At 38.3% G+C, this 26,431-nt stretch overlaps 1 protein-coding gene across 3 annotated transcripts in view; it reads left to right on the top strand.

Moving 5' to 3' along the window:
* Positions 1–8,322: 8,322 nt before the first annotated feature.
* LOC149005387 (ADP-ribosylation factor GTPase-activating protein AGD12-like) overlaps positions 8,323–26,431 on the top strand; it is a 38,638-nt gene continuing 20,529 nt past the window's right edge. Inside the window, exons 1-4 of one of the 3 annotated variants that reach the window (XM_089169240.1) lie at positions 8,323–8,721; positions 9,158–9,233; positions 9,731–9,815; positions 14,050–14,125. In XM_089169240.1, the coding sequence (XP_089025366.1) occupies positions 9,197–9,233; positions 9,731–9,815; positions 14,050–14,125 (198 nt within the window). In that variant the 5' untranslated portion in view covers positions 8,323–8,721; positions 9,158–9,196. The remainder of the gene's footprint in view (positions 8,722–9,157; positions 9,234–9,730; positions 9,816–14,049; positions 14,126–26,431) is intronic. The other 2 variants (XM_089169239.1, XM_089169238.1) reach the window with 2 other exon arrangements.

Genomic DNA, 26,431 nt, shown 5'->3' with positions numbered 1-26,431 from the left:
AGTCCAAGTACAACCTAACCCTAATGAACACATGGGGGAGGTCTTACCTTCATTCCGGACATTTTTAGACATCACTTGCCTTCCAGAAGTTCAATTACCAAGCAAGGCTGGTTCTTCAGGGTATGGATCATGGATTTCTATCTGAATACTCCACAAATTTACCCGGCTAGACCTTCGGGTTCTCGGACCTGCAATCCGGATCCCGGGTTAGAAATGTGGGGGTTGTTACAATATATATTACAACCTCATTCTAAACCTAATATTTTTGCCTCTTAACTATTGGAGAACATGGGAAGAACCCTAGAGCCTCCTCCTCAAGCCAAGGAAGATCCCCAAGCATTCAACCACAATTCCTCTTTGATTTTTCTTCTTCAAGGTTGGTATTCTATCTTTTTCTTCTCTGATCTTCTCTCCCTACTGTTTACTCTTGATGTTTTGATTGTGAGGAAGGTCTTACACTAATGTAATGACCCAACCTATGATTTCTTTTGTCTTAGAGTGAATCCCCTTTCCCTTTATGTTCTCCCTTGAAGCCATATGGTGATTCTCCATGTATTTGATTTATTTTTGTTAACATGATCTACTCTTACTATAGTTTTCTATTCTAATTTGCATTAGACCTTCTCCTTAGTTGCTTTCTATGCATGATCTAATGTTTTCTATCCTTTTGATTGAGTCCCCTTTCATTCTAGCCTCTCCGTGATGATCCATGGTTTAACCTAAAAGGGTGTTTTATTAGAATTCTTTTCCATGGACCTTTTTAGATGATTAAACCTTCATAGATAATCTTAGTATGATGTTTTAGAATTTTCCTGTTAATTTGGGAGTGTTCCGTTGTGTTTTGGCGAGTTTCCGATAAAAAATTGGAGATTCTGTCCATACACTGTCTGCTTGGTCGATGCCATAGACCAAAGGAGCATCGACCAAACAAGTTGCTGACAGTAGAATTCCCTGTTTTGTCTCCGTTTCGACTCGGATCTTTTGGATTTGTTTCTTATGACCTATACATGTTTGTTTAAGATTGTTTATGTGATTTTGGATTTGGTCACTGATCTCTTACTTGAAGGTTGTAAATTCAGAATTTGAGGTGAGTACGTTCACTCACAATATGCATATTTACATGCTTGTTATGATATGATTCGAATGCATGATCATAATGTGATTTACATATTGGAATTGATTATTGAATGATGTGAATGTGATTTGGACTATGATGTGATATGTATGGAATCATGATATGATGTGAATGTCTAGGTTGTAGTTGTGGAATGGGGAATGCCCTTTTGGCGTTCTGTTTTTCGACACCCGGTGGAAGTGTTATAGGACGCTTTCCTATGATGCCCTTTGGTGCTTTCACTGACTACTGGTTAACATACCTAGGATTGGTCTAGAAGTGTTTGGCTAGGGAAACCTCTATCATATCTGACCCTATCGGAAGGGGAATTGAGACTGAGTGACCGTGGCAACAATGGGGATTTGTGGGCGCTCAAGACCGGTAACCAACCCGTGAGAGGACATGACCATTCATTGGTAGGGTTGCATGTGGTAGACTTGGGCTCATGAACGCTTAAGACTGGTAGCCAACCCGTGAGAGGACATGAGAGCTTCCTGTTTACTATGTATGTGGATGACCAATAGGGTTAAGAGTCTACGTAGCCCGGAAGGAGACGGTGACTCTAGTGGGAAAGGTACCGGAAAGGATTGCGGGAAGCAAGGAATGGATGTATCTAACCCTAAGTAGATGTGACTCAGTAGATGACTTGCATTAGGCTAAGATTAACCCTGTACATGCACCAATATTCAGACCAATGGTGATGTGAGAGAGTGGTGACCTAAACCCCAGCCATGGAATGTCCGGGAAGGATGCAGGACCCAATTACCAATGGAGAACCCAAGATACCGGGAAGATTGAGGGAGAGTGATTTGAGACCTACCCAGAGGAATATAGTTGTAATACCCCCCATATTTCTAACCCGAGATCCGTATTCCAGGTCCGAGAACCCGAAGGTCTAGTCGGGTGAACTTATGGAGTATCCGGATTGAAGCCCATGATCCATACCCAGGACCCATGGATCTAGATCCTTTATCTGAAGAGCCTGCCTTGGTTGAAGCTGGGAATTCTGGAAGTCAGGTGTTGTTCAGAGATGTCCGGAATGAAGGTAAGATCTTCCCCATCTCTTAATTAGGGCTATGTTGGCCTTGGGTATCAAGCCCCTAGTAAAAGCACCCTTGTATGGCAAATTACATGGGGGCGGTTACTAGTGGCGATTGCTCAACCTAAGCGACCGGCCCAAGCGACCGCTCGGTCTGTTTTCGGGGATTTTGCCCTATTTTGCCCCCTGACTTCTATAAAAGGCAACCTTCGTCTAATTAACGAATACTTTATTCGTGGTTGCTTATTTGGGAGGTTAGACGGCTGAGGGGAAGATCCGAAAGAGTCTCTGGAGTACTGACAGTGACTTGGAAGATCAGTTCTTTTCTTCTCTGACTCTCTGGCGTGAGGTATTGAACTAACCCTTCATTCTTTACTCTCTTTTCTCCGTTAGATTGGTTTTACCCTTTTTCCCTCGTCTTTGTGATTACCCCCTTGGATATTTTAACTCTCTTTTTAATCTACTTGAGATGGAATAACCGTAAACGGAACCCTGCTTCCGTGAGATGGTTAATTCAATCAAGGAGAGGGTTATGGGTAATCTATTGATGGTAATGGTTAATTTTCTCTCACCCTTTTGGCTTAGGGAGTGTTTAATTCGAGACTTAGGTCAAGATTACTCGAAATCCGGATTGAAATTGAGTAATCAGAAGCCTGAGTTTCGGATTGAAACTCACTGTTTTTGGGGCGGTCACTAGTGGCGGTCGCTTAACCTAAGCGACCGGCACAAGCGACCGGCTGGTAAAAAGTGACCAATTGGATTTCGGTTCTGATTCAAATTGATTCATGTGACTTATATATTCTAATAACCCTGTGTTTAGGTGATTACTGTTTAAAAGAAAAGTCTACTAATAGTTACTGGATTCCATTTTACGAACGTTTCAGTTATATGCAAGTAAGGACAATCTATCTTATCTATCTACATATACTTGAACATGTTAATCTGATAGTTGTTAGTCTTAATTTCTATTGTTATATGCTGCTGTAGTTGTATTTATTTCTAATATACTATTGCTGTTTGCCTTGATTTCATAATTACCTGGTGAATTGTGAATGTTATATGATTATGGTAATTGGTATATGGTTATGATAGTTGGGGTGTTCCTTTTGGGATATCTTGGTTGATGTTATCGGGAGGTCAGTGGAATGGGACACATGCCTGCTGATACCTTCAAGCACTATCATGATTAATTGATGACATTGTTAGGATGAGTCTAGATTGCATGGCTAGGTACCCCACATGCTACTACCCTTTCGGTAGGGGGATTGAAACCGAGTGACCCGTGATGACAGTGATGTGACTTGGTGGTCCACTGTTGGTCATGAAATGGTAGGGTTGCATATGTTAGGGTTGGGCTCATGGATGTCCAAGGACCGGACCGGGTGTCGTGAGGAATCATGAGAGCATCCGCCCCAATAATATGTGGATGACCATAGGGTTAAGGAGTAGAGTCCAACAGAGGTAGCCAGTCCGTGAGGATTCTTACTCCTAGGTTGCGAAGGATACTGAACCGAGTTGGTTGGTGCCATAGGGGATGTATCTGGACTTCATGTAGACATGTAACCATTATGACCTTGCATTGGATTAGAAACCCCGACATGCGCCAGTACTCATTACCAATGGTCGTGGTGAGAGAGTGTGGACTTAACCCCTAACCATGGTTTGTGAGCTAGGTGTGGACTTTCCCTTTTTCCTTGGATCCCTACAGAGGTAACCAGTCCTTACCGGATCAGAGTGATGAGACTTACCTAGAGGAGGGCTGGTGTTTATTCTTAAAGCATGTCAACTGTTAGAGACTTGCATAGTTAGAAATCATAGCATCATTCATATTTTGCATTCATTCATATTACTGTTGTATCATGGCATTTTTGGATGATGGATGAGATATATGATTGTTTCTTCTACGAGTTCTTTAGAACTCATTCCTTTATTCTTTGTATGTTTTTAGCCTATACAGAAGAAGGATTTATATCTGAAGATGGGCTGGTTTCCTATGAAGGAACCATCCCGTTTGAAGAAGATGTGGCACCGCCAGTGGGAGATGGAAATAGCATGTGCGGGAGTTCCTGCGGGTGCATGGAGTGCGCTTATCGCACCGGTTGATGGTCAGAGGCGAAAGGTGGTCAGGCAGTTCGCACAGAGACTGGAGAAGAATTGGAGGACCCCTCACCTTATTAAACTGGAGTCTAAGTTCATTGACTTAGAAAAGCAAACTGGAAAGAAATTGATATAAATACTTTTGAATTATTCCGCTACCTTCATTTTTGTTTTATCCTTTATTCTTTATTTCTTTCCTTTGATATTGGAGTATTTTGGACTCCTTTAATTCATTTAATTCAGTTATTGAATATTCTTTGCTCTTGATTATCTATATTTGTCTTAAATATTGTTGATAGACTAAAACCTTGGATCTTGTGACGGATCGCACCCACGGGTTGTCGGGCGGGTAACCGAGACCGACGGGTGGGGTGTGACAATAGTGCTATGACTTAAAGCGTGTCTGCTAATAGAGACTAGCATATATAGAGTTAGAAGCATACTTGCATTCATTGTCACATCTCATTGCATTTATATTGCTTTGGAATTGTGTGTGAAGATGCTTGTCGTGATTGGACTACTTGCTAAGTTCTTTTTGAGCTTACCCTTTGGGAGACATGTTTTCTTTAGATTGTTTGCAAGTACTGATGACTGTGAGTTTCCAAACTATGGAGCCTCGGCGGGTGACTCGTTTGGTTTCCAAGATGTTGGCGACTACGAGCAATATAATGAAGCATACCATGTGATGACAGAGCGTATCAGAATTAGACGGATCTTGAAGCTTTACTCTTTTTGTTTAGGTTTAGAATGATTCTCAGTTTCCTTTTATTTCTTCTAGTTGTAATAGCTTTAGACTTGCTTTAGATTTTCGATCTACCTTCTGCGTTTGTTGTGGGATATATTTCCGCTATACTCTTCAATTATCTTTTGATTGATATCTTGTTATCCGCACTCTAATATTCTTTTGTGATCCTCTCTTGATTATTATTATTAATTCACTTGAATACAATGATTTGTTCTTGCTTTTGATTATATTATTGTGCTAAGTAGATATGATCGTTCCTAAACTTAATCTTCGGGGCTATGGATCACACACTCGGATATTTTAGATAGGGTACTGGCTGGGTAGATGTGACAATTATTGTAAGTGATAAGTATCTAACATGTTCATTTGTTTATTGTGTTTACAGGCTAGCCTTCTAATATATTTAGAAAAGGAATTTGTTTCTCAACAAATGAAGATAGTTATCATGGAGCTTATTCGTTTATATCTTTGGTTCAGATTTATAGACCAAACAAAACAAGTGACCAAAAAGACAATGTTCACACTTCACATCGATGGTGGCCTCTATCATTTGGCATTTCTTAGAGTTGTGTTTAACAAATATGGATCTGTATAGAAATGTTGTGATTTAAGCAAACTATCGTACATATTACTCTCTCCTCACATGTAAATAAGTAAAGTCAAGTGCAACCTTGGTGGAGGTGATATGATCCTGAGTCGTTTCTTTCACTATAGTTCATTACTCATTTGTTAGGAGGAGAGATAACCTCCTATAGATTTATTGGCACCGGGCCTCGGAAGATCGAGATGTCTCTAAAACCTGGAGGGTAACACCACGTCACCACCTTTCTTTTTTTCTCATCCTGACGTGGTTTGTACTCAGAGGTTCCCTCCAAGTTATTTTGAATAAAGTTATTTTGCATTCTCGACCACAAAAATAAAGAAAACTAAGCGCAATTTCACTCAAACAGCCGCAGACATAAGCATATACTTGTTTTCAAATATTGGGCTTTAATAAGGTTGCAATTATAATATACCATCCTCAGTTCTACTTCTAGAGCATAATTTTTTTTTTGGCTGGTAAATAACAAAGAGTCAAGACAAACTAAAATTAGATTTTGAATCTAACTTAAATCTGATATAGGGTTAGTAAAAACTAAAATTGAGATTTTTTTGGCATTTTAAAGATTTACAATTTTTAAGTTGTATTCTAAGAGACATTAATTGATAAATATATCATGTAAACGTATACACCCTTCTTATGATAGTTAATTTTGTTTATCAACGTTAATTTTACTTGATAAGAATAAAATTATTTTTCTAAATTCAAATATAGTATCTGCATAAAAAGCACATTAGTCTTTCATTATATGGCCTGCATTTGTACTATTTGTGTTTACCAATTTATTTAGTATAATTAACTGTTAATTATTTTACTATATAAAAAACACACTTATAGATGACAAATAAAAAAGGTTTGATTTGACCCCAAACAAAAAAAAAAAACAAAGAAGTAAGAACCCAACATCTTGACACGGCCCAATTAGAATGACAAGACCCAATTTATCATAGGCCCAATGATATTAATATTAATGGGCCACACATGGTCTAGCCCAACTTAACTAAAGTTACTAATGGGCCACACCTAGCCTAGCCCAACTTAGAAATAACACTAATGGGCTACACTTAGCCCACATTCTAGAAGGGAGGGAGATTCTAGAGGAATCTACATCTATAAAGTATCTTGTCTCTAGAAATATCCCTAGAAATATCTGGACCCACTAGAATATTCCTAACCATTAGATTCTAGACACTTGTACAAATTACAACCATTCATTGTATCCTACCTCACCTATAAATAAGGGAGGGATTCATTTGTACAAAGCATCAAATAAGTGATCAATACAGATTCTCTCAAGGTTCTCTTTGAACTCTAAGCTTTCTTCTACTCTCTTTAGCTAGGTTTTAGGCTGACTTAGTGCAAGTGAGTGCTAAGTGCCGGCACGGTTGGCTTAGTCAATAACTAAGGCCGTGACAATCTGCTCGTGTAGTATATAACTAATTACTAGGAAAAAGAGAAAAAACAAAAGAATCATTGGAATCTGGTTATATGTCCCAATGATGCGTATGGCTATTTTATTAAAAAAAAATTTAACAATCATTTTTCTTTCAAATTGAGGTGTTTTTGGTACTTGATTAATTCTTGAAATTTTTTATATATTAGATAAAGCGGAATTTATATTCTTAAGTAGTCTTTATCATTCAGCTAATACCTTAGGCACATTTTTTAGCAAAGGTGGGGTGAAAAAAATAGAAGTGAAAAAAATTAATATGTGAGACTCATATGTAATGTGTGGGAAATTAAGAAAGGAAAGTCAAAGAAAGGATTTTATAGAAAAGTTTTAAATGTTAGTTTTATTTTGTTATTTTATATATTTTATCTATTTTTTAAACTTAAAAAAAAGATGAGTGAGAAGGTTAACCTGCAATTTTAGCAAATATCCTGTCGACTTTCTTAATCGTGAACCAAAAGATCTGCAATCACTTTTTATTTTTTAAAAAAAAAAAAAAAAGAAAGAAAAGGCATCAATCATCACATTCCATATGACAAATTCAAGTCGACAACCCGAAAGTAAAAGACGTAAAACAGCTAAGAATATTCCTTTCTGAGCATCACATCATTCTTTCAACCAAACAAATTATTATAATATTTATTTTTTATTTAATTTAATTGTTAAGTCCTATATCTAGACCATACAAATTACATTCCAATATACACAACATTTTCAAGCCAGACGGCCCAGCCACCACGGTTGAACCATCAGATTCCGGCTTGTGGTTCAGATGTTTCCTATTGGTCGGACGCCTTCTTTCTCTCGTCAAGGGCTTTCGTTCTCGTGGTTGGCTCGCATCAACAAAGGAATGTGCTGAACATGAACCGGGTATTAACCTACTCGTCCGAACCAGCCGTTACGATCGCTTTACACTATTTTTCTATTTCACCAATGAATTACGTGTCCATTTTTCAATGGATCTCGTCGAAGGAATCGCTTTCAAGAATTTAGGAGCGGGCCCACATAAACCGTTGACCTAATGCATTAACGTGAATGATTGTAAGGGACTGGGCCCCACGAATGTATGTGTTCGGTGGTTAAGCCTCTTGGCACTAGATTAGATTAGACTTCTCCTATAACATTTTCTTATGGGTCCCATTCAATCTAAGGCCGACACGTAGGACAACGCCATCCCCAGATCTCCACCCTTGACCGTACGATGTGGATTTGGTCGACATGACAAATGATACGAGTTGAGTGGTTTCTTCGTCATCCATGTATTTATTTATAATGTATAGGGAGACGTGTTCATGGCTTTCAGGTTTCAGAAGGTTGAGAGCGTTGAGCCATGATAAGTGCTTTCTTCGTCGACCTCATTAATTTCAGCCATTATCAACTGCTTTGCTCTCTTCGTCAAGCTCGTAGCAGAGAGGTTTTTTTTTGACTGTGAGAGGTAGGGGCGCATCTCCTGCTATCGTAGATATATAAAACACAAAGAGGTAAAACGCTCGGAAGAGGAAGAAGAAGCTCTCACAATGGCCCTGCCCTCTCGCTCTAGGTTCACGTCATTCAGACATTTTCTCAAACATTGAGGAGACAGGACAAATTCAGTTTGGAAATTTCTGTTGCTTCTTTGTAATTGCCAGGGGATTGAGTCTCAGAGACGATATTCTATTGGTTCCTTAATTTTGGGGTAAATTTCAAAAGTCAGTCTAATCTTCCGCTTATTGGGATGGAGGTGTGAAGATCAGATAGATCTAAAGTTCTTTTTTTTTTTCTGTCCCCTTGGGAGAAAGTGAACAAATGTTGGATTTAGAGTTTGTGATGTTGGGTTTGTTCATATGAAAATGGATTTCTCATTTGGGTAGGAATCACTCAGTCAGAAATTTGGGGGGTTTTTGTTGATTGATTGTCAGAATGTTTTGGTTGAGCATTTTTACTTTGTTAGGATTCTTGTTGATTGGTTGTCAGGATGTTTTGGTTGAGCATTTTTACTTTGTTAGTAGAGTTATTGAGGGATTCTGATTCAACTTTTTAGTTCAAATTATTGTGGGATTTTGGTTGATTACATAACTGATTCATCGTTGAATTTGTTAGCAACAGTATCATTGAATGTTTATGTTCTGTAGATACAGGCTTTGTTGGATGATCGTGGCTTTTAAACTGAGATGAGTCGTCCTTCTGTCAATAGCAGGCCTTCCCAAGGTATGCTTACACCGGTTTGTTAGAAACTTTAGAGTAACCAACTATGGCATGTCATTTAGAACATCTATCATTTATTCTCTCTTTGGAGAGGTAATGGGTGCAAACTTTAGAATGCATTGATAATTTATAATAGAGTACTTGTTTGTGACAAAATAAGAATATTTTGGTCAATTCACCTAAAAGTAAATGTACTGCTGGGAAACTGGATTCCCCCCCCCCTTCTGGTGAAAGACCCTTACTTAGCTCAGTAAACCAAAAGAAGAGGGAAGGGAGTACATTATCATTTGCTGTTGAACTTGGTTGACAAGATGTTCATTTCATCCCTTGGATCACAAGAATAAAAGATTAACATAATGATAAGGTTTCTAATTGGTTTGGGCTAGAGTTCATGAACAAGTATCATATTTTCTTGTCCTTATAATATTTTTTATTAAGATGGGTGAGAGCAGAAATAATGTTGATTTTTAGTAATTGGTTTTATTCCCTTTTTACTACAGCTAACATTGGGAAGCTGAAAGAACTATTGCGTAGAAGTGATAATCGTATTTGTGCAGATTGTGGTGCACCAGATCCAAAATGGGCGTAAGTTCTGTGCATTGCATTTTTAATGTCATCAAGTTGTTATTGAGTTTCGAATAACTATTTGTACTATGGTCCTATAGTTCACGTACATTTTGTGGATATGGACTTCTATTTGTCTCAATGCATGGATTGTTTTTCGTTATATATTATATGCTTGCCATGATTCTGTAACCTCTTCATTGCTTTCTTGGACAATCTTATTGTGTGAATAGTTTTTTTTTTTTTTTGGATGGATATAAGAGTATACTATAAACACCCTGAAGGGAAAGTACAAGAGGGGGAGTGGGGGGGGGGGACCAGACTAAGAATGTTTGGAGGGCGCAAGTAAAGAGCTATCAAGACCCCAGGTAACAACAATGTGTTTGCTCCTTGGGGTATCTACAAGGGGCTTGTGGAACAAAAAGGAAATCCTTGAACTAATATCATTACAGATGGCTTTCCAAATCTAATCTACTGAGCGAGATTTGGCAGTCCATCGGTGAAAGTTGCGCTCAATCCAAATATGTGAGATGCAGGCCCCCAAAATAAGCTTTCCAATAGTGTCGGCAATCGTGGAACCTCCGAAACTAGAACCAATCTAGCGACACCCATTGCCAAGAGGCTGAGGGCATCTAGATCTAGACTAGATAGAGGAGAGGGCTAGGAGCCAAATAAGGTGAGTAAAGAGGTGAGCAAAGAACAGGTGGCGGATGGTTTCTTCCTTAGGTAGAAGATACAAGAGGGGGGGGGCAGGTATAGACTGGAGAGCGAGGAAGTCTTGAGTTGGGAGACAAGAGGAGAGGGCTCTCCATACCGTAAAGGCATGGCAAGGGATATGGTTAGTGAACCAAAAAAGATTGGACCAGGGGACTGGGGGAGAGGGTCTACGAAGAAAGTTGCAAGCAGAGGCGATGGAGAGATTGTATTTATTTGAGAGAAGCTAGACGAGGTGGTCTTAGGCAAGGGAAGAGGGAGATAAGGGAGGGAAAAGGGACCAAACATGGGCATGCTCAGGGGGAAAGGGGAAGGAAAGGACCAACCTTTGGGACCGAGAAAGTAGGAGAGGGGACAGAGTTTTGGAATGCCTGAAGAGTAGACTGCCCTAGCCCCTACAGCATGGAATAGGGTACCAAGGGGGTGCCAAGGGTCAAGCCAGAAAGAGATGTTGGAGGCGTCAGCAATTTTGAGGGAGATGGCAGAGAGGGCAAGAGGTCAAAGGGAAAGGAGCTTTTGCCAAGTCCAGGAGGGTTAGAGGGGAGAGGGGCAGTCTAGAATGAGTTGTTCTTGTTGTGTGAATAGTTTGTTTGATATGTTAATGGCTGTGTTTGGCTTTCTTATTGAGCTCTTCTTGTTGTCTCACTGCATAGGCAAGCTTTTAGTAATGTCTTATATGCTTGCCAAGATTCTGTAACTTGATGATGCACTGCATTATTTAATTATTGCCTTGCTGGGGAATCTTGTTGTATAAATAGTTTGTTTGATGTATCAACCCAGATATACTTGGCTTTTTTTTTTTTGATAATCATGCATCTTGAATTTTTCTTGACAAATCTATTCATTTACTGAAGCTCATGTTTATGGAGCACACATAGAATGTAGAATGCCAATTATATAGGTTCTCTTAACCTAACTCAGAGGCGAATTATTTGTTACCCTAACTAGAATGTTACATATGCCAAATGAAACATAACCATTTGTTCTATTGCATCTCATAGGACGAGGGAGAGATAATATTGTCAATGCATTAGAATACAGGGGGGAACTAATTGTGTAAATTAGATGGCAAACTTGTGATGTTCTACATATGTTTTGTCTTCTAAAAGAGATTATCTTCGCTTCTGACTTATGAATTTTTTTCTACTCCTAATCCTTGACATGCTTTTATTTCTCAAAAACCAAAAAGTTGGCTGTGCAAACTACGTATTTTAAACTTAATTCTCATGCTAGTTCTTCTCTTTCTTGAAATTCTTTAACACACAATATTTATAGTTTCTTAGTTATTTCATGTTATCTTTTGTGAAACTCTCTCTATCCTTTTCTCATCTTAACCAAGAAATCTCTCCTCCACACCCCTCAAAATATTGCCTCTCCTTACGCATACCAACCACTTAAAATATTGGCTCTCCTTAGTCCTACTCCCTTAATTCAGGTACCAATCCAACTTGGTGTACCATTTCCTTAAAACCTCTCCAATCACCCCTTAAGTCTATATTTTCCTCTAACCTCATGACTCCACTGCTCCCATTCATCTGATCTTCCTTTCACCTCATGCCTCCACTAGCCTGATTCCAACCCTTCAATTAGATTACTCATAGTGTCTATGCGTGGACTCGAAAATCAGTATCATTTTATGAACTATTTTCTAAGCAAAATTGATCTTTTTCATGAACATGTCAGACTTTGATTGGCAAATCCAGAGAGCTAAAAAAAAGACCTTTAATTCCTGATTAATCATAGGAATATTCAGCATGAACTGAACATATTATGCATGAAAGCTGTACTCACAGGTTTTTCAGCAAACAGTGATTGCTCACACCCTCAGCTTTCTAATGCTCATCAATGATGGTCTAACAAGCTGCTGAGGTTTTTGACAATTTAGCCTTTCCCAGATCTGCAGCCAATAATTGACAAATTAATGCAACAATTTCTTAGTCTTAGTATTTGTTCATTTTAATTTACGGTTTGTGTGCAAGAGGAATTGAAAAACCAGATATCATTAGATTATTCTTACTTTGAAATTTGGAATGCTTTCTATAACCTCATCACAGTTAAATAAAACATTTCCCCCTTTTTAGTCTGTAAAACCCATCTGTAGAAAAATATGTAAACGAGCCACTATTTGGTTTTCATACATATTAAACCAATCTGAGGTGAAAACCTCTCTTAAGTCCTTCCAAATTATTTAGTTGTTAGAATTTGTTAAAGAATAATAGACTGCTAAGGCTCACTCTCAAATGTTGAAGTTTCTATGGTTTCTCAAGATATTTGTATTTATGGCAAAAGTATATGAGATTTTCTCCTGTAGAGGTTTTCTAGGGATATTGTTGTCTTTATATTTTTTAATGATTTTATCCTGAGATGAGTTTGTTTGATATGCAAATTACATTGGGTCTTTTGTGTGATGTCACTTCTGTAAGGCATCTTTTAGATATTTTCTGTTTTGTTTCTTTATTGTTTAATCTAAATTTTTTAAGAGAATGATGGTTTTGAGTCCTTTGACAAAGTTTCATGTTGGACAAAGCCTATGAAAGCAATGAAAAAAATAAGGACCTTGGGGTTTGATTTTCCTATATATATTGGCAAATTGACATGCAAAAGTTGGCAATGCTTTGGGTAAATCCAGGTTGGTAAACAATCATGCTTAATTGGACAATTATGTTCTTTCTGGATAGTTATAAACTAACCAATTGATATAGTATCCTTAAGCAATTGTGGTCTTGGTGCTACGGTGCAGTAGGATACTTTGTGTATGTGTATATATATATATATATATGTGTGTGTGTGTGTGTGTGTGTGTATTGAATTGAATTTTTCTTCGCTGTCTTCACCCACCTCCTTAATGGCAGTTTGATGGGATTCTTGGTTGTACTGAGGGAATGTCAAGGATTTCGTACTACAGTAAGGGGGTGGATGCGTGGAGATAATTGTCACTATTGATTCTTGAAGAATCTTGTCACCTAATAGTAGGTGGTTATAAGAGTGAACATACTTTGTGGTAGGAGCTCTATTGTGGACGAGATGATTCATAGTTTTGGAGATTTCGTTAGCATTAGCTTGATCTAGCCTTGGGGCACTTCTTTGTGGAAAATTGGTCCTGGTTGGCAATTTGATTTATTGGATCCTTGTGTTCACTTCTTTTCCATTTTTGAAAAGATTCTCATTTTGGTAAAATAATGTTCCGATGTTAGTGCATGGAGGTTCTTTTTGTTGGTTATGTTAGTCCTACACCCTTTTTCTATGCACCATCTAGTCTTTTCCTTATCCAGTTTTGTCACTTCCTTGGAAACTTCTAATCACTTAATGTTAACTCAAAGATTTACAGTATGTGTCTGGTAGATTATGTAGTTTTAAGTCTTCTGTCATATGGTTAATGGTCACTTGTTTCTTTTTTCTTTTTTTCTTTAAATGTTATAGTGATTATATTCGATGCTAGTTTCCTGGTATCGTCTTTTAGTGATGGCAATTTTCCATTTATCAAATTACATTTTTCTTTAGCTAGAGTATTTTAAGAAGTCCCACTGATGCCTGTTTTCAGGTCAGCAAATATTGGAGTATTTGTATGCTTAAAATGTTGTGGCGTGCACAGAAGTCTCGGAACACATATTTCAAAGGTGTAATTTGCAGGCTTTTCTCTTATATGAATGAGATATTGATGTTCTTAGCTCTCCTTCTAAATTTTTATAATTGTTTTTTTCTTTTGTTTACATTTTATTTTCTCAGTTAGAAATCTATAATATAAAAAAGCCTAAAGACATTCATGGCCTTATTTTGGTGTCAAATAATTTTTATCAAGTAATCAACTAAGAAAACAAAATTTTTGGGTAATATACTAAAGGGGCTGCTGATTTAGGTCTTGCATTCTTCAAAACCTTTTATTGCTTACCCTTGGGTCCTTCCCTGGAAAGGAAAGGTAGGGCTCTCGGTGACTGTGGCTAATGAGATTATATGGTGATAGTTATGTTATTTATTTGTAGATAATGTTCAAAATTACAGTGCATAAACATGGAATTATTTTTGTGTAGAGGCTAAAAGGTGCAGCTCTCTTGTAGGTTTTGTCGATGCCTTTTCCCTTTTAATCAAGTCCTATTATTTGACAAATATGGTGATAATTGTGTTATTTGTTTGTAGATAATGTTCAAAATTGCAGCATTGGTTGGCCCCATTTAGATGTCTGTGATCATTGGAAATCAAGCTTCTCTTTGCATAGTTTATCTTTATCTTTATGACCTATTTATGAATAATCAATTATAATAATAGGTAATGAGTAATGAATAATTTTCCTTTACTACTAGACATAATATATTATATAATAAGAAATAGGTTTGGTATTATTGGGTTGATAATATATTATGTATCGTCAGTTTGGTTTCCAGTTACCTTGTAAACTATACATCTGCTTTAGTTTTGATTTTGGCTCGCTTTAGTTGGTTTGGGTAGTTTTTATTCCTAAAATACTGTTAAAATGGAAATGGGAGCAATGTGGAGGTTAGAGAGAGCGAAAAACAAGGTTTTATTCTAATCTTTTGTAACTTTACCTTTTTACAATTTTACCCTACTTAGGTGGTAAGTTTGTACATGTTCATTAATGGTACTTGCATAAACAAAACTTAACAATTTATGATGATAATTTATATTTTATAAAATTAGCCTTATAACATGATGTTGAACTAAGATTATTAAGCCTAAAAATCATGAAATATCTTTTGATAAAATCATGACAAAAGTGACATAGCTCTTTGAAGATCAATTGCAAACTTATAGAATCGATATAGAAGAAGAGAGAAGATCTTGCACCAATTAAACAAAGTGACTTGAAAGACGAAGATCTTAGATGATCACCACAAGATGAAACCACTGATGATGTCAAGGATCTCACAAGCAATCAGGGTGCTCACTTAGGTGGATAGGTATACCATCACTTGGTATTTTGAGCTTCTAAAGGAAAATCTACCCCTTTGCTTGTGTGACCTAGAGATATAAATATCTCTAGGGTGGACCGGTGGAGATGACTAGCCATAAAGTCCAACCCTAAGTGAGATGCTAGCCACCTAATGTCCATATCCAAAATGCCTTTAAAGCATAACTTAACAATTACTAAAATGCCCCAAAAGAATTAGGGAACTAAAATTATAGAACTGCCATTGTGTATAACTAAACAAGATTGGTTTTGTAAAAATCAAGAAGAAATAGATAAGTTTTGACTAATAGATAAAAACAATTTTGCAAAACCACTCTACCAATAAATCCTTTTAAAAGGCAATCTATAAGCAAGGTCTGACATGTCGCCTGGTGTCGCCATGTCGGTGCCTGGCGACACGGGCGACACAGGCAACATGTCGGGTGACTTTTGGAGGGGGTTCGATGAAAAATCGACCCCCTGTTTCGAAGGGTATTTGGGGTTATTTTGACCTGAAATTTGACGTGAAACCTAATTTGAGGCCAATAAACACATTAGGAGTGTTATTTTGACCTAAAATTTGACGTGAAGCCTAATTTGAGGCCAATAAACACATTGAGAGTGTTATTTTGACCTAAAACGTCACCTAAACTAATGTTCTTAATCAACCCATGTCCGACTGTATACAGGCAAAAGCCCCAAATCTAGAAATCTGAAAACTCATATAAACCAAATCATTTGAAGTCTACAATTCATTGTACAAGTACATAAGAGTCATCCCATCATATAAAATCTCCAACTCTCAATTCTAAGTATTGTGCCTAGGTGGATCAAACTCCATTTGACTGTGTTGTGCCTGTCTCCAATGATCTCCCAACAAATTCACATACTGATCCCATCTGATACAATACTGATAGTTCTCCAGATAATCATCAATTGCAGCTCTATAGCGGTCATCTTCTGCCTCCAAGAGAACTCCCATTTGTGGGAAGTGAGAATAGGGCCAAGGAAGGTGCTACATGCTTGATGATGTTGATTGTGCCAATGACTGTGAAGCTATGGACCCCTCAATAGACATTGGCCTCTTGAGACCATGGTCATAGTAAGAATTGCCTTGCGAGTGCCCAGAATACGAAGTACTAGAGGGGATACTCATATCCATACTCATACCATACTGTCCATGTGAAGGAGGGATACCATAAATACCGGTAGGCCAATAGCCTGATGTGGAGCCTACAGACTCATCCAAGCTCAGGTACCCCATCACTCATATTAAGTTGCTCGTCGGATCTGAAGGATTAACATGAGAACCATAGGATCCGTAATCGTAAGATCCGTGCGGGAGGGTGACATCATTATAACCACCTTTTGCTGTTGTTGGCTCCCATGGCCCTTCCCCTTCCGATGGTGGCTCGGTCTCGTATTAGGATATTCACGACCACGATGATGATCACCACCATGATCGTAATCCTGGGTGGCATGTGTGAAATGAGTCTCCCTAGTGTATTTGAGTAGGGGCTCCTGTGTCTCTGGTAGTGGAACATGCAAACGCTCTTCAAGGCCTCCACCACCACCACCACCACCACCACCAGCATCATCATCTTCCCTCGCAGTCTGACTAGGAGGGAGTGTGTCATCTGGATCGTCATCTTGCCGCTCCTCTGTGCCTGGTGCCATCATCCAATCCTCATCAACAGTAGTAGCTGCCTTTGCATGTGCTTGACCCTCTGAAGAGGCCATAAACTCATCCAAATCAACTCCTGCAGCTCAAGCTAGCTCTGGGTCAGGCCTCCCTCCAGGTTGGTCCAACACCGACTCACCCTTGTCCAACATCCACTGAGTGAGGGGATCTTGGTCATTTGCACCCACCTCAAATATATCATCGAGATCAATGTACTGCCTACTATTCTCAGCTTGCTCCTTGACATGTTGTATCTTCAGCCTCATATTATAGTGACAAAACACCAGATCATTTAGGCATTGGCTTCCCAACCGGTTCCTCCTCTTGGATTGGATCATGCTGAATGTACTCCAATTCCTCTCACATCCAGAGGCAGAGCAAGTCTGAGACAAGATCCTGATTGCCAATCTCCGAAGATTTGATGCACTGTTGCCATAGAGATACCACCACTCAACTGCATTATCACAAAACATTAAGTTAGAAACTCATAACTTTAATACTTATCATCAAATCAACTTATCTATAATTAATAATGTATTTGTGCATATAAAGATCTAACTATATAAGTATCTAACCTGGATCACTGGGTTTCTCGGCCCGTACAACATCTCCACTGAAAAACGTAAATGCATCCCTAAACAACTTAATCTGCAATAATACAATGATTAATATTGATTGGTTAGCTAAATTCTTTAAACAATATATACAAATTCTAGTTGTTTGAAATTCCCAATGTCTCACCTTGTTGTGGCAAAATGATTGGAGCATCGGATTTGGCTCCAACCTCGAAATCACCTGTAATAGGGCATCCAACAGGTTTGTGTCCAACACTAAATGTTCACTATATTGATATTTAGGGTTTAGAAAATAGGCTGCATAATTAAAAAAGCTTACAATTAGTACTTAGAGACTTAGAGCTAGGATTGAATGAATTACCAATACCTACAAGGCTACAACTATAAGTTTACAACCCACAATATTTACTTACCGGCCCTATGCAGGGGATGCATCAGATGAGCTGTCCATCGTGCATCCACAATATCCAAGAAAGCCTGGTGCCCTCTAGGGTTTGTTGCCTGTATAGCAACCTTCATACGCTTAAGGGATGCATACAAGTGGGGCATAGTGGGTCACCTCAAGGAAGAGTCCACCATACGCAAGACCTTTACAATAGGCTCTAAGGTCCGCAACACCATAGTAACCCTTCTCCAGAACTCATCAGGTGATATTGTGTACTGTGCCTCGCACCCATTGGTCGTGTTGAATTATCACAAACTCATTAAGTCAATAGACAGTAGATAACTAGATAATCATAAACTCATAGTACAAATATAATAATTTATAAGATGAAATAGTAGATAGTTATCTTACTTGGATCCAGCCCAATCAAACCACTCCTGCGATGCAAACATGGATCTGAGGCCCGACTTCTTCTCTTGCATGTTGCTCAAGGTGATGAAATTCGTCGCGAATCTTGTCGGACCAGGTCGCACCAACCATGGTTATTAAAGCGGCAAAGCGATGGGCCGCTGCGCGCCGCGCGGTTTTTTTTTTTTTTTTTTTTTTTTTTTTTTTTTTTTCCACTTCACCTAAAAAAAAAAATGACGTTCTAACTACTTTTTTTTTTTTTTTTTATTTTTTTTTTTTTTTTTTAATTAAATTATATTTTTTTTTTTTTTTTTTTTTTTTTTTTTTATTTTTATTTTTTTTTATTTTTTTTTTTTAATAAATAATTTTAAAAAAAAAAAAAAAAAAAAAAAAAAAAAAAAAAAAAAAAAAAAAAAGAAGAAAGGGATAGAGAGGGGGCGGGGAGGGGGAAAAGGGGGGGAAGGGAGGGAGGAGAAGGGAAAGAAAAGGGGGGAAAAAGTTGGGTGTTTTGGTTGTTGTATTATAGTGAAAAAAAAACCCCCGCCCCCGGGGGGGGGGGCGGGGGGCCCAGGGGGGCCCTTTGATAACCATGGCACCAACTCACCTCCACATAATCTCCTCATCATGGCCAAAGCAGTGTTATGATTGTAAATGAAGTTGGTTACTTGTCTTGCCTTTTCAACTGTGTTGTGGATAATGATGATTTTTCCTATGTCCTTCAGCATTAGGTCAATAGAATGAGCTGCACAAGGCGTCCAAAAAAGATGATAATTAGGTGAACCGTCAACACTTCACCGGTCTTCTTGAAGTTGGAGCCATTGTTAGTGACAATTTGCACCACATTTTTCCTACCAACCTCATTTATCACATCCTGTAGGAGACCCATGATATATCTATGGTCTTTTATATGACCAGTAGCATCCACTGATTTCAAGAAAATGGTTCTCCTGTCATAGTATACCATAAAGTTGATGATGGACTTTCTTGTTGGGCTGGTCCATCCATTAGACATGATGGTGCATCCATAAGTATCTCAGAAGGGTTTCATACCTTCAATATACTGTTGCAGCTCTTCCTTCTCCTCTTGAAGGAGGGTGGTCATCAACTCTGTAGGGTTGGGATCCTTATATCCAGGGCCTGCCTCTACAATAGTATCAATCATATGCCTGTAGTATGGACCCTGTGCTGTGTTTGTTGGGATGTGACTGTAATATTTCTACTTTGATATTGCTTTTTTTACCTTCTTGGGCATACCTTTCCATGCACCAGAAATCTTACGCTGCTTGGCCCCCTTCCTCCTGAATATATCAGGATCCTGCTCCATGATCGGGTCCCCACGGCATGGATAATCAGATGGTGGCATTGAACCTGATGTACGAGGGGCCCGTAGACTCTGTGATCTGCGAAACATGCCAAATACACCACCCCTACCCCCATATTCAGAAGGTCTAGCCCCTGCAGCCCTAGAGGGACCAGCTCCTGAAGCTCTAGCTTTGGCCATATCCTGGCTTCGATGGTGCAATCGTCTGCTCTCTGCTATGGCCCGCCGCATGTCTCTCTCCTCCTGATCTCTCGCCACATCAACAGGATCAATATCCCTATCATCATTTGAATCATCTACGTATGATGACCACGCACTGCATCATCTAGTGCTTTGTTGACTCTCCTTCAATCATCTTTCTTCTTCCCCTTCACTTTTTGTAAATCCCTAAGTGCATTCACTATATTTGGATGGGCCTCTGTGCATGTCGTCACATCCTTTGAACTCCCAGTAATGTGACCCTTGAACCTGCTAATGCCACCTGAGTAGATTCTCTTCCCACAAAAATTACACTGTGTTTTATTTTTGTCTCCGTCAATAGCGACACACTATTGCCATGTTGGGTCAGTCCTCCCTCCTATTGTTGGTCTCTCAGGCTGTCATATGGCTGTGGCTGTCCCTGTGTCTATCCCCATCCCTGTGACTAGACCCGTCCTTGTGACTGTCTCCCTGGGAAGACCCATCTCCCCTTTGACTCCCACTAGCAGACATGATGACTGTTGCATTCAAAATGATGGCATAACCGCATAAGTCACTTAACAAATAACAACACCAAAATAATTTTGTATACACAAATAAACAATCATGTATAAATATTGCATGTATGATGTAAATATGTAATCATGTACTGATGTACCTAAGCATAATTGTATAAGTATATAACTACTAAGTATTAAATACTAAGTATTAAGTATTAACTAGCCATTCTTCATCTTATTTTTAAGAGCAAATTGCATAGACACCCCAAAATGGAGGCTTTAAAACATTGACACCCCACTTTATGTTTAAAAAACACTAACACCCCAGTTTATTAAACATGTTGGTCCATTTTGTTAGTGAAACCATTAACTCATTATTATTTTTTTAAATTCCAAAAATGCCCTTACCAAAATATGAGGAAAAAAAATGGGCCAAATCTATTCTCTCTCCTCACTTGGTTCTTCGCTGCTTCACCTCTCCACCTTCAGTTCTGGCAGCGCCAGTGACTTCACCACCGTCGCCACCACGATTACCACCTCCAGACTGAAAGAATAGGCAAGAAGCAGAATTCAGTCACAGCTTCTCCTCATGGTTGCTTCTCCATACAGCTAACTCTACCTCCATGAGCTATTCTAAAACTTCAATTGGGTTACATAAGGGTGGATCTGGTAGCCCCTACTCATCCTCCTCCAATGGGTTTGGTCGTCACTTCTCCTTCGGCGAACTGCAAAACGTAACCAAATTTTTGATCGGAAAATAATGATTGGAGTAGGAGGATTTGGAGATGTCTACTTGGGGAAATTGGATGATGGGACCGAAGTAGCTGTAAAGAGAGGGAACCAACAGTTTGAACAGGGGATCACAGAGTTCCAAACAGAGATTCAAATGTTGTCCAAGCTAAGGCACATGTATTTAGTGTCTTTGATGGGTTACTGTGATGAGAAGTCAGAAATGATATTAGTATATGATATTAGTAAAGCAACGCTAGAGTTCAGGGACAGATGTTTGGATTTCACAAGGAATGGAAGACATGAACAATGGAATCAAACTGAGAAGCAGAGTTTGGTGTTTACGGTTTGGGAATCCAAGCAGGAGGATCAAAGGTGAAATCCTTGTAGCATCCATAATACATCATCTGATGAAACGTGAAAGGTAAGTCAGGGTTTAAGAGTCTCCCAGTAATGTTCTTCCATCTCTCCACCATATCGTTGCCGCAATTTTGGATGATGTCAGTGAGATTTCCATGGAGTTCATCTACAACTTTGGAAGAAATCCCGAGAACAGCGATATCTTCCACCGTTATACAATCTAAGCTCTTGAACGCCATGGACTCTCTCTGGTCTAAATTTCGGACGGATTTCTCTGACTAAAATGGACAGCTAGAGTTGTATTCAGATTCCAAGAAAGCATAGTTGTTTATAGTTATGAGAGAGATTGCTTATTCGATAACAACAACAACCCAAAAGGAATTGAATGACGGTAATTGTGGTGGCAGTGTCGCAGGTGCTGCTGGAACCGAAGGTGGAGAGGTGAAGCAGCGGAGAACTGAGTGAAGAGAGAGATTTGGCCCATTTTTTCTCCACAGAGTTTGGTAAGGGTATATTTGGAATTTTAAAAAGAATATAATGAGTTAATGGTTTCACTAACAGAATGGACTAACGTGTTTAATGAACTGGGGTGTCAGTGCTTTTTAAATATAAAGTGGGGTGTCCATGCTTTAAAGCCTCCATTTTAGGGTGCCTGTGCAATTTGCTCTATTTTTAAATACAAAATGAATTTTTACAATTTTCTCAGCAAAAAAAATAGGCTGCCCATATCAAAACCGGCGATGAAGCCACATGGGCAACACAACCAACACTTGAGAAATACTTACATAATTATTCCATAAATTTCAAAACATTTTCCCCTTTTTTCCCAATTTTTCCCATTTTTTCATAATAATTTGATATTTTTATTAATATTTTAATATTTTTTGAAAAATAAAATAATTATTTATTGGGTCAAAAAGTATTTCAACTCCGTGAGTCCGTAGATCGGCTCACGGAGTTCCACATATGTTTTTTCTATCATCATACAACATTTATATCACTTAAAAAGTAATCATTTTTAGTGTTCAAAATATAATTTTTTACTCACAAAAATAAAAAATAAAAAATAAATTACTTTGCGAAAAAAAATTCCGACTCCGTGAGATCGTAGATCGGCTCACGGTATTCAACATACGTTAATTTTATAATCATCCAACATCATTATAGCATGCATTTTGTCAAAAATTAGTACCTGTTTGATGAAAAAACTCCCAGATCTGTGCGAAACCCCTCCTGGTCAACAGAAACAATGTGATATTCGATAATAACGAAGCAAGATGTACTCGTAGATGTCGAAGATCGGACCAAATTAAGGTGAAAAGTGCAAAAATTAAGAGAGAGAAGCTCTGGAGAAGTTAGATAGGAGAGAGAAAATATAGAAAAATTAGAGGGAAATTAGGTCAAAATTCGACGGAATCCCCCCCTTTATTGTCGAGAAATCGACAATATATAGTAAACGGTCAACTTTTTGACCATTGGCGATATATCGCTGACTTAATGATAAAGTCGTATCACTGGGGGGGTTTCATGTCGCCCCCAGCAACACGTCAAATTATCGCCGACACACGGTACACTGTCTATAAGTATGTGTACACTTCTGTAATTGTCAAGTCACTGGCAATGGAACGCTAGTCACTAAGATCAACAGTCAACATACACATAATCTTGACATGGATGGACTCCATAGATTCAAAGTGTACTAACCCGTTAAACTCATCATTGTCTAATAATGTACGTTAAAGTAAATAATACATTATGATGGGTGTGATCAAGTCAAGGACTACCTAGTGTTTCAAACCGGATGATCATCCATAGAAGTAGTCCAAATAATCCAATGGACCAAATAATCACAAAAACTACCAGAAATAGTAAATGCCACATATAAACCAACCTTAGCTGTGTCCAATGTAAATGTGCATATAACATAATGACATGTGTTGGGACACAATACTCCTACACTCTCCCATTTAGCCTAACACAATCCCAAAGCCATTACATGTTTTTCAAATACACCAAAAGGCAAGCCTTGTGTAAAGGGATTAGCCTAGTCTGACTTAGATGGCACTCTCTGAACTACATCCTCTTGCTTCCTAATCACATCACAAATGTAGTGATCTCGCCCTCTATATACTTGGCCCGAGAAGGATACTTTGGATCTTTAGTGATGGCAATTGCAGAATTGTTGTCACACAAAAGTGGAGTAGATTTCTTCACACAATCTCACTATCAATAATTTTGACTAGAACTTTTGAAGATAAACACCTTATTTAGCTGCTGCATTTATAGTAATATATTCAACCTCCATATTTGACTGAGCAACACATTTTTGTTTCTTACTTTTTCAAGCAATAACACCACCACCCAAAGTGAACACAAAGTTAGAGGTAGATTTTCTGCTATTAACATACCCTTGATTATTAGAATCTGAATATCCAATGAGGTCAAGCTTATCAGAATGATAAATCAATCTAAAATCTTTTGTTTGCTTAAGATACCTCATAATCCATTGCACACCAACCCAATTCAAGGATTACTTTGGAAACGATTAATCATGCCAACTGCAAATGCTATGTTTGGACGGGTACAAATAATTGCATACATCAGGCTTCCGATAGTAAAAACATAAGGAAATAATAAATCATTCAATTTGGCATTTATAGACTTTACTATCTTCCTTAGAAATAGTTTTAAGATAGTCATAGAGAAGTTTCCATCCAAACATTCAGTCATTTGAAACCTACTTTGTAAGGTATCAATATACTTCTCTTGAGATGAACTGAAAGTTCTATTTTGGTGACCTTGCTCAATTTTGATAGCAAAATATATGAGGCTTCTCCCAAGTCTTTCATTCCAAATGTATGAAAGAACCATTGCTTAATTTCCACCAACATGTTATTATTATTCCCAGTAAGTAGAATGTCATCAATCTAAAGTGTAAAAAATGCAACTATTGTGAAAGACAATGTTGGTAGAATGGCTTATTGATCAATGATCTCAAGCCCTCTATTTATAATTAAATAGAAAGTACACTTTTACAAGGAATAGAATTTTACATGAATACAAACTCTAATTTAACTCCTATACAAATTCTAATTGAACTCCTAATAGAATCCAACACTCCCCCTCAAGTTAAGGCATAGATATTAGTCATGCCCAACTTGCCTATAATAGGAAGGAAATCTCTTTCTTTCAAACCCTTAGTGAAAACATTTGCTACTTGGTCTCTAGATCTTACAAAAGGCATGCAGATGAGCCCTTGTTCCAACTTTCCTTTGACAAAAAACCCGTCAATTTCAATGTGTTTAGTTTGATTATGTTGCACTGGATTATTGGCAATACTAATAGCAGCCTTGTTGTCACAATATAACATCATAAGGTTTGGAACTTGGACTCCAATATGTTGCAGCAAGCCTTTCAACCATAGTAGCTCACAAACTCCACGAACCATAGCTCTATATTCAGCTTCTGTAGTAGATAAAGCTACCACATTCTGTTTCTTACTTCTCCAAGTAACTAGATTACCTCCAACAAAGGTACAATAACCTGAAATTGACTTCCTGTCTGGAGATCCAGCCCAGTCTGCATCAGTGTATGCTTCTACTTTTAGATTATCAGTGGGTGACAAAAGTATTCCTTTTTCAGGAGTTCCCTTCAAATACTGTAGTATTCTGATAACAACCTTCATATGAGCTAAATATGGATCATGCATGAATTGGCTCATTATACCTACAGCATAAGCGATGTCTGGCCTGGTGTGGGATGAGTAATAAGCTTCCCTACCAGCCTTTGGTATCTTCCTTTGTCCACTGGTTCTCCCTCTTTTTCTTTAAGTTTAGCTCCAGCTTCAATAGGGGTATCAACTGCTTTACACCTCAACATTCCCACTTCCGATAATAGATCTAGGACATACTTTCTTTGGGATAGGAATATACCTTTTTTGATTGAGCCACCTCAATCCCTAAGAAATACTGTAAATTCCCTAGATCTTTAATTTCAAACTCTCTGCCAAGAAAGTTCTTCAACTTTTGAATTTCTTCACCATCATTCCTTGTGATGACAATATCGTCTATATAGACAATAAGAAATGTGATGTTAGTACCTGACTTCTTGACAAATAGTGTATGATCAGCATTGCTTTGCTTGTATCCAATAGAAGTCATTGCCTTCAGGAGGCGTCCAAACCAGCATCTAAGAGACTGTTTTAACCCATAAATTGACCGCTTCAACCGACAAACTTTCCTTGCAGTATTGTCATCGCAGAAACCATGTGGGATTTCCATATAGACCTATTTTGCTAACTCCCCATGTAAGAAGGCATTCTTTACGTCTAGTTGGTACAAGTTCTAGTTTTTGTTAACAGCTACAGACAACAGAACTCTGACATTGTTTAGTTTCGCAACAGGGGCAAAGGTCTCCTGATAATCAATCCCATTAGGTCTGGGTAAACCCTTTTGCAACTAGTCTAGTTCAACTTGTTGACTGATCCATCCATATTTTGTTTAACCACAAATACCCATTTGCAGCCCACTGGTTTTTTTTCCTGGAGGAAGTGCTCCCAAGTGTCATTTTTCTTCATTGCCTGCATTTCCTTTACCATTGTTGCTTTCCATTTCTTATCAACATAGGTTTCCTGCCAACTTTTAGGAACATATATAGATGACAGAGAGGATAAAAGCACGGTAGGAGTCAGACAAGGAGTTATAAGAAACATAATTAGCTATGGGATGTTGAGTACAAGATCTGACCCCTTTTCTAACAGCAATAGGAAGATCAGAAGAAGATACCTTAAGGTGAACAGTAGAATCTGATTCTGGAGTAGGAGATTGAAGTGGTAACGTATCACCTTTCTTCACCTGCTTTAGC

The sequence above is a fragment of the Hakea prostrata genome, chromosome 9 (assembly GCF_041222555.1).
Source record: "Hakea prostrata isolate BN-2017 chromosome 9, UWA_Hpros_2, whole genome shotgun sequence".
Taxonomy (NCBI): domain Eukaryota; kingdom Viridiplantae; phylum Streptophyta; class Magnoliopsida; order Proteales; family Proteaceae; genus Hakea; species Hakea prostrata.
This window is presented reverse-complemented; position numbering and strand designations above follow the sequence as displayed.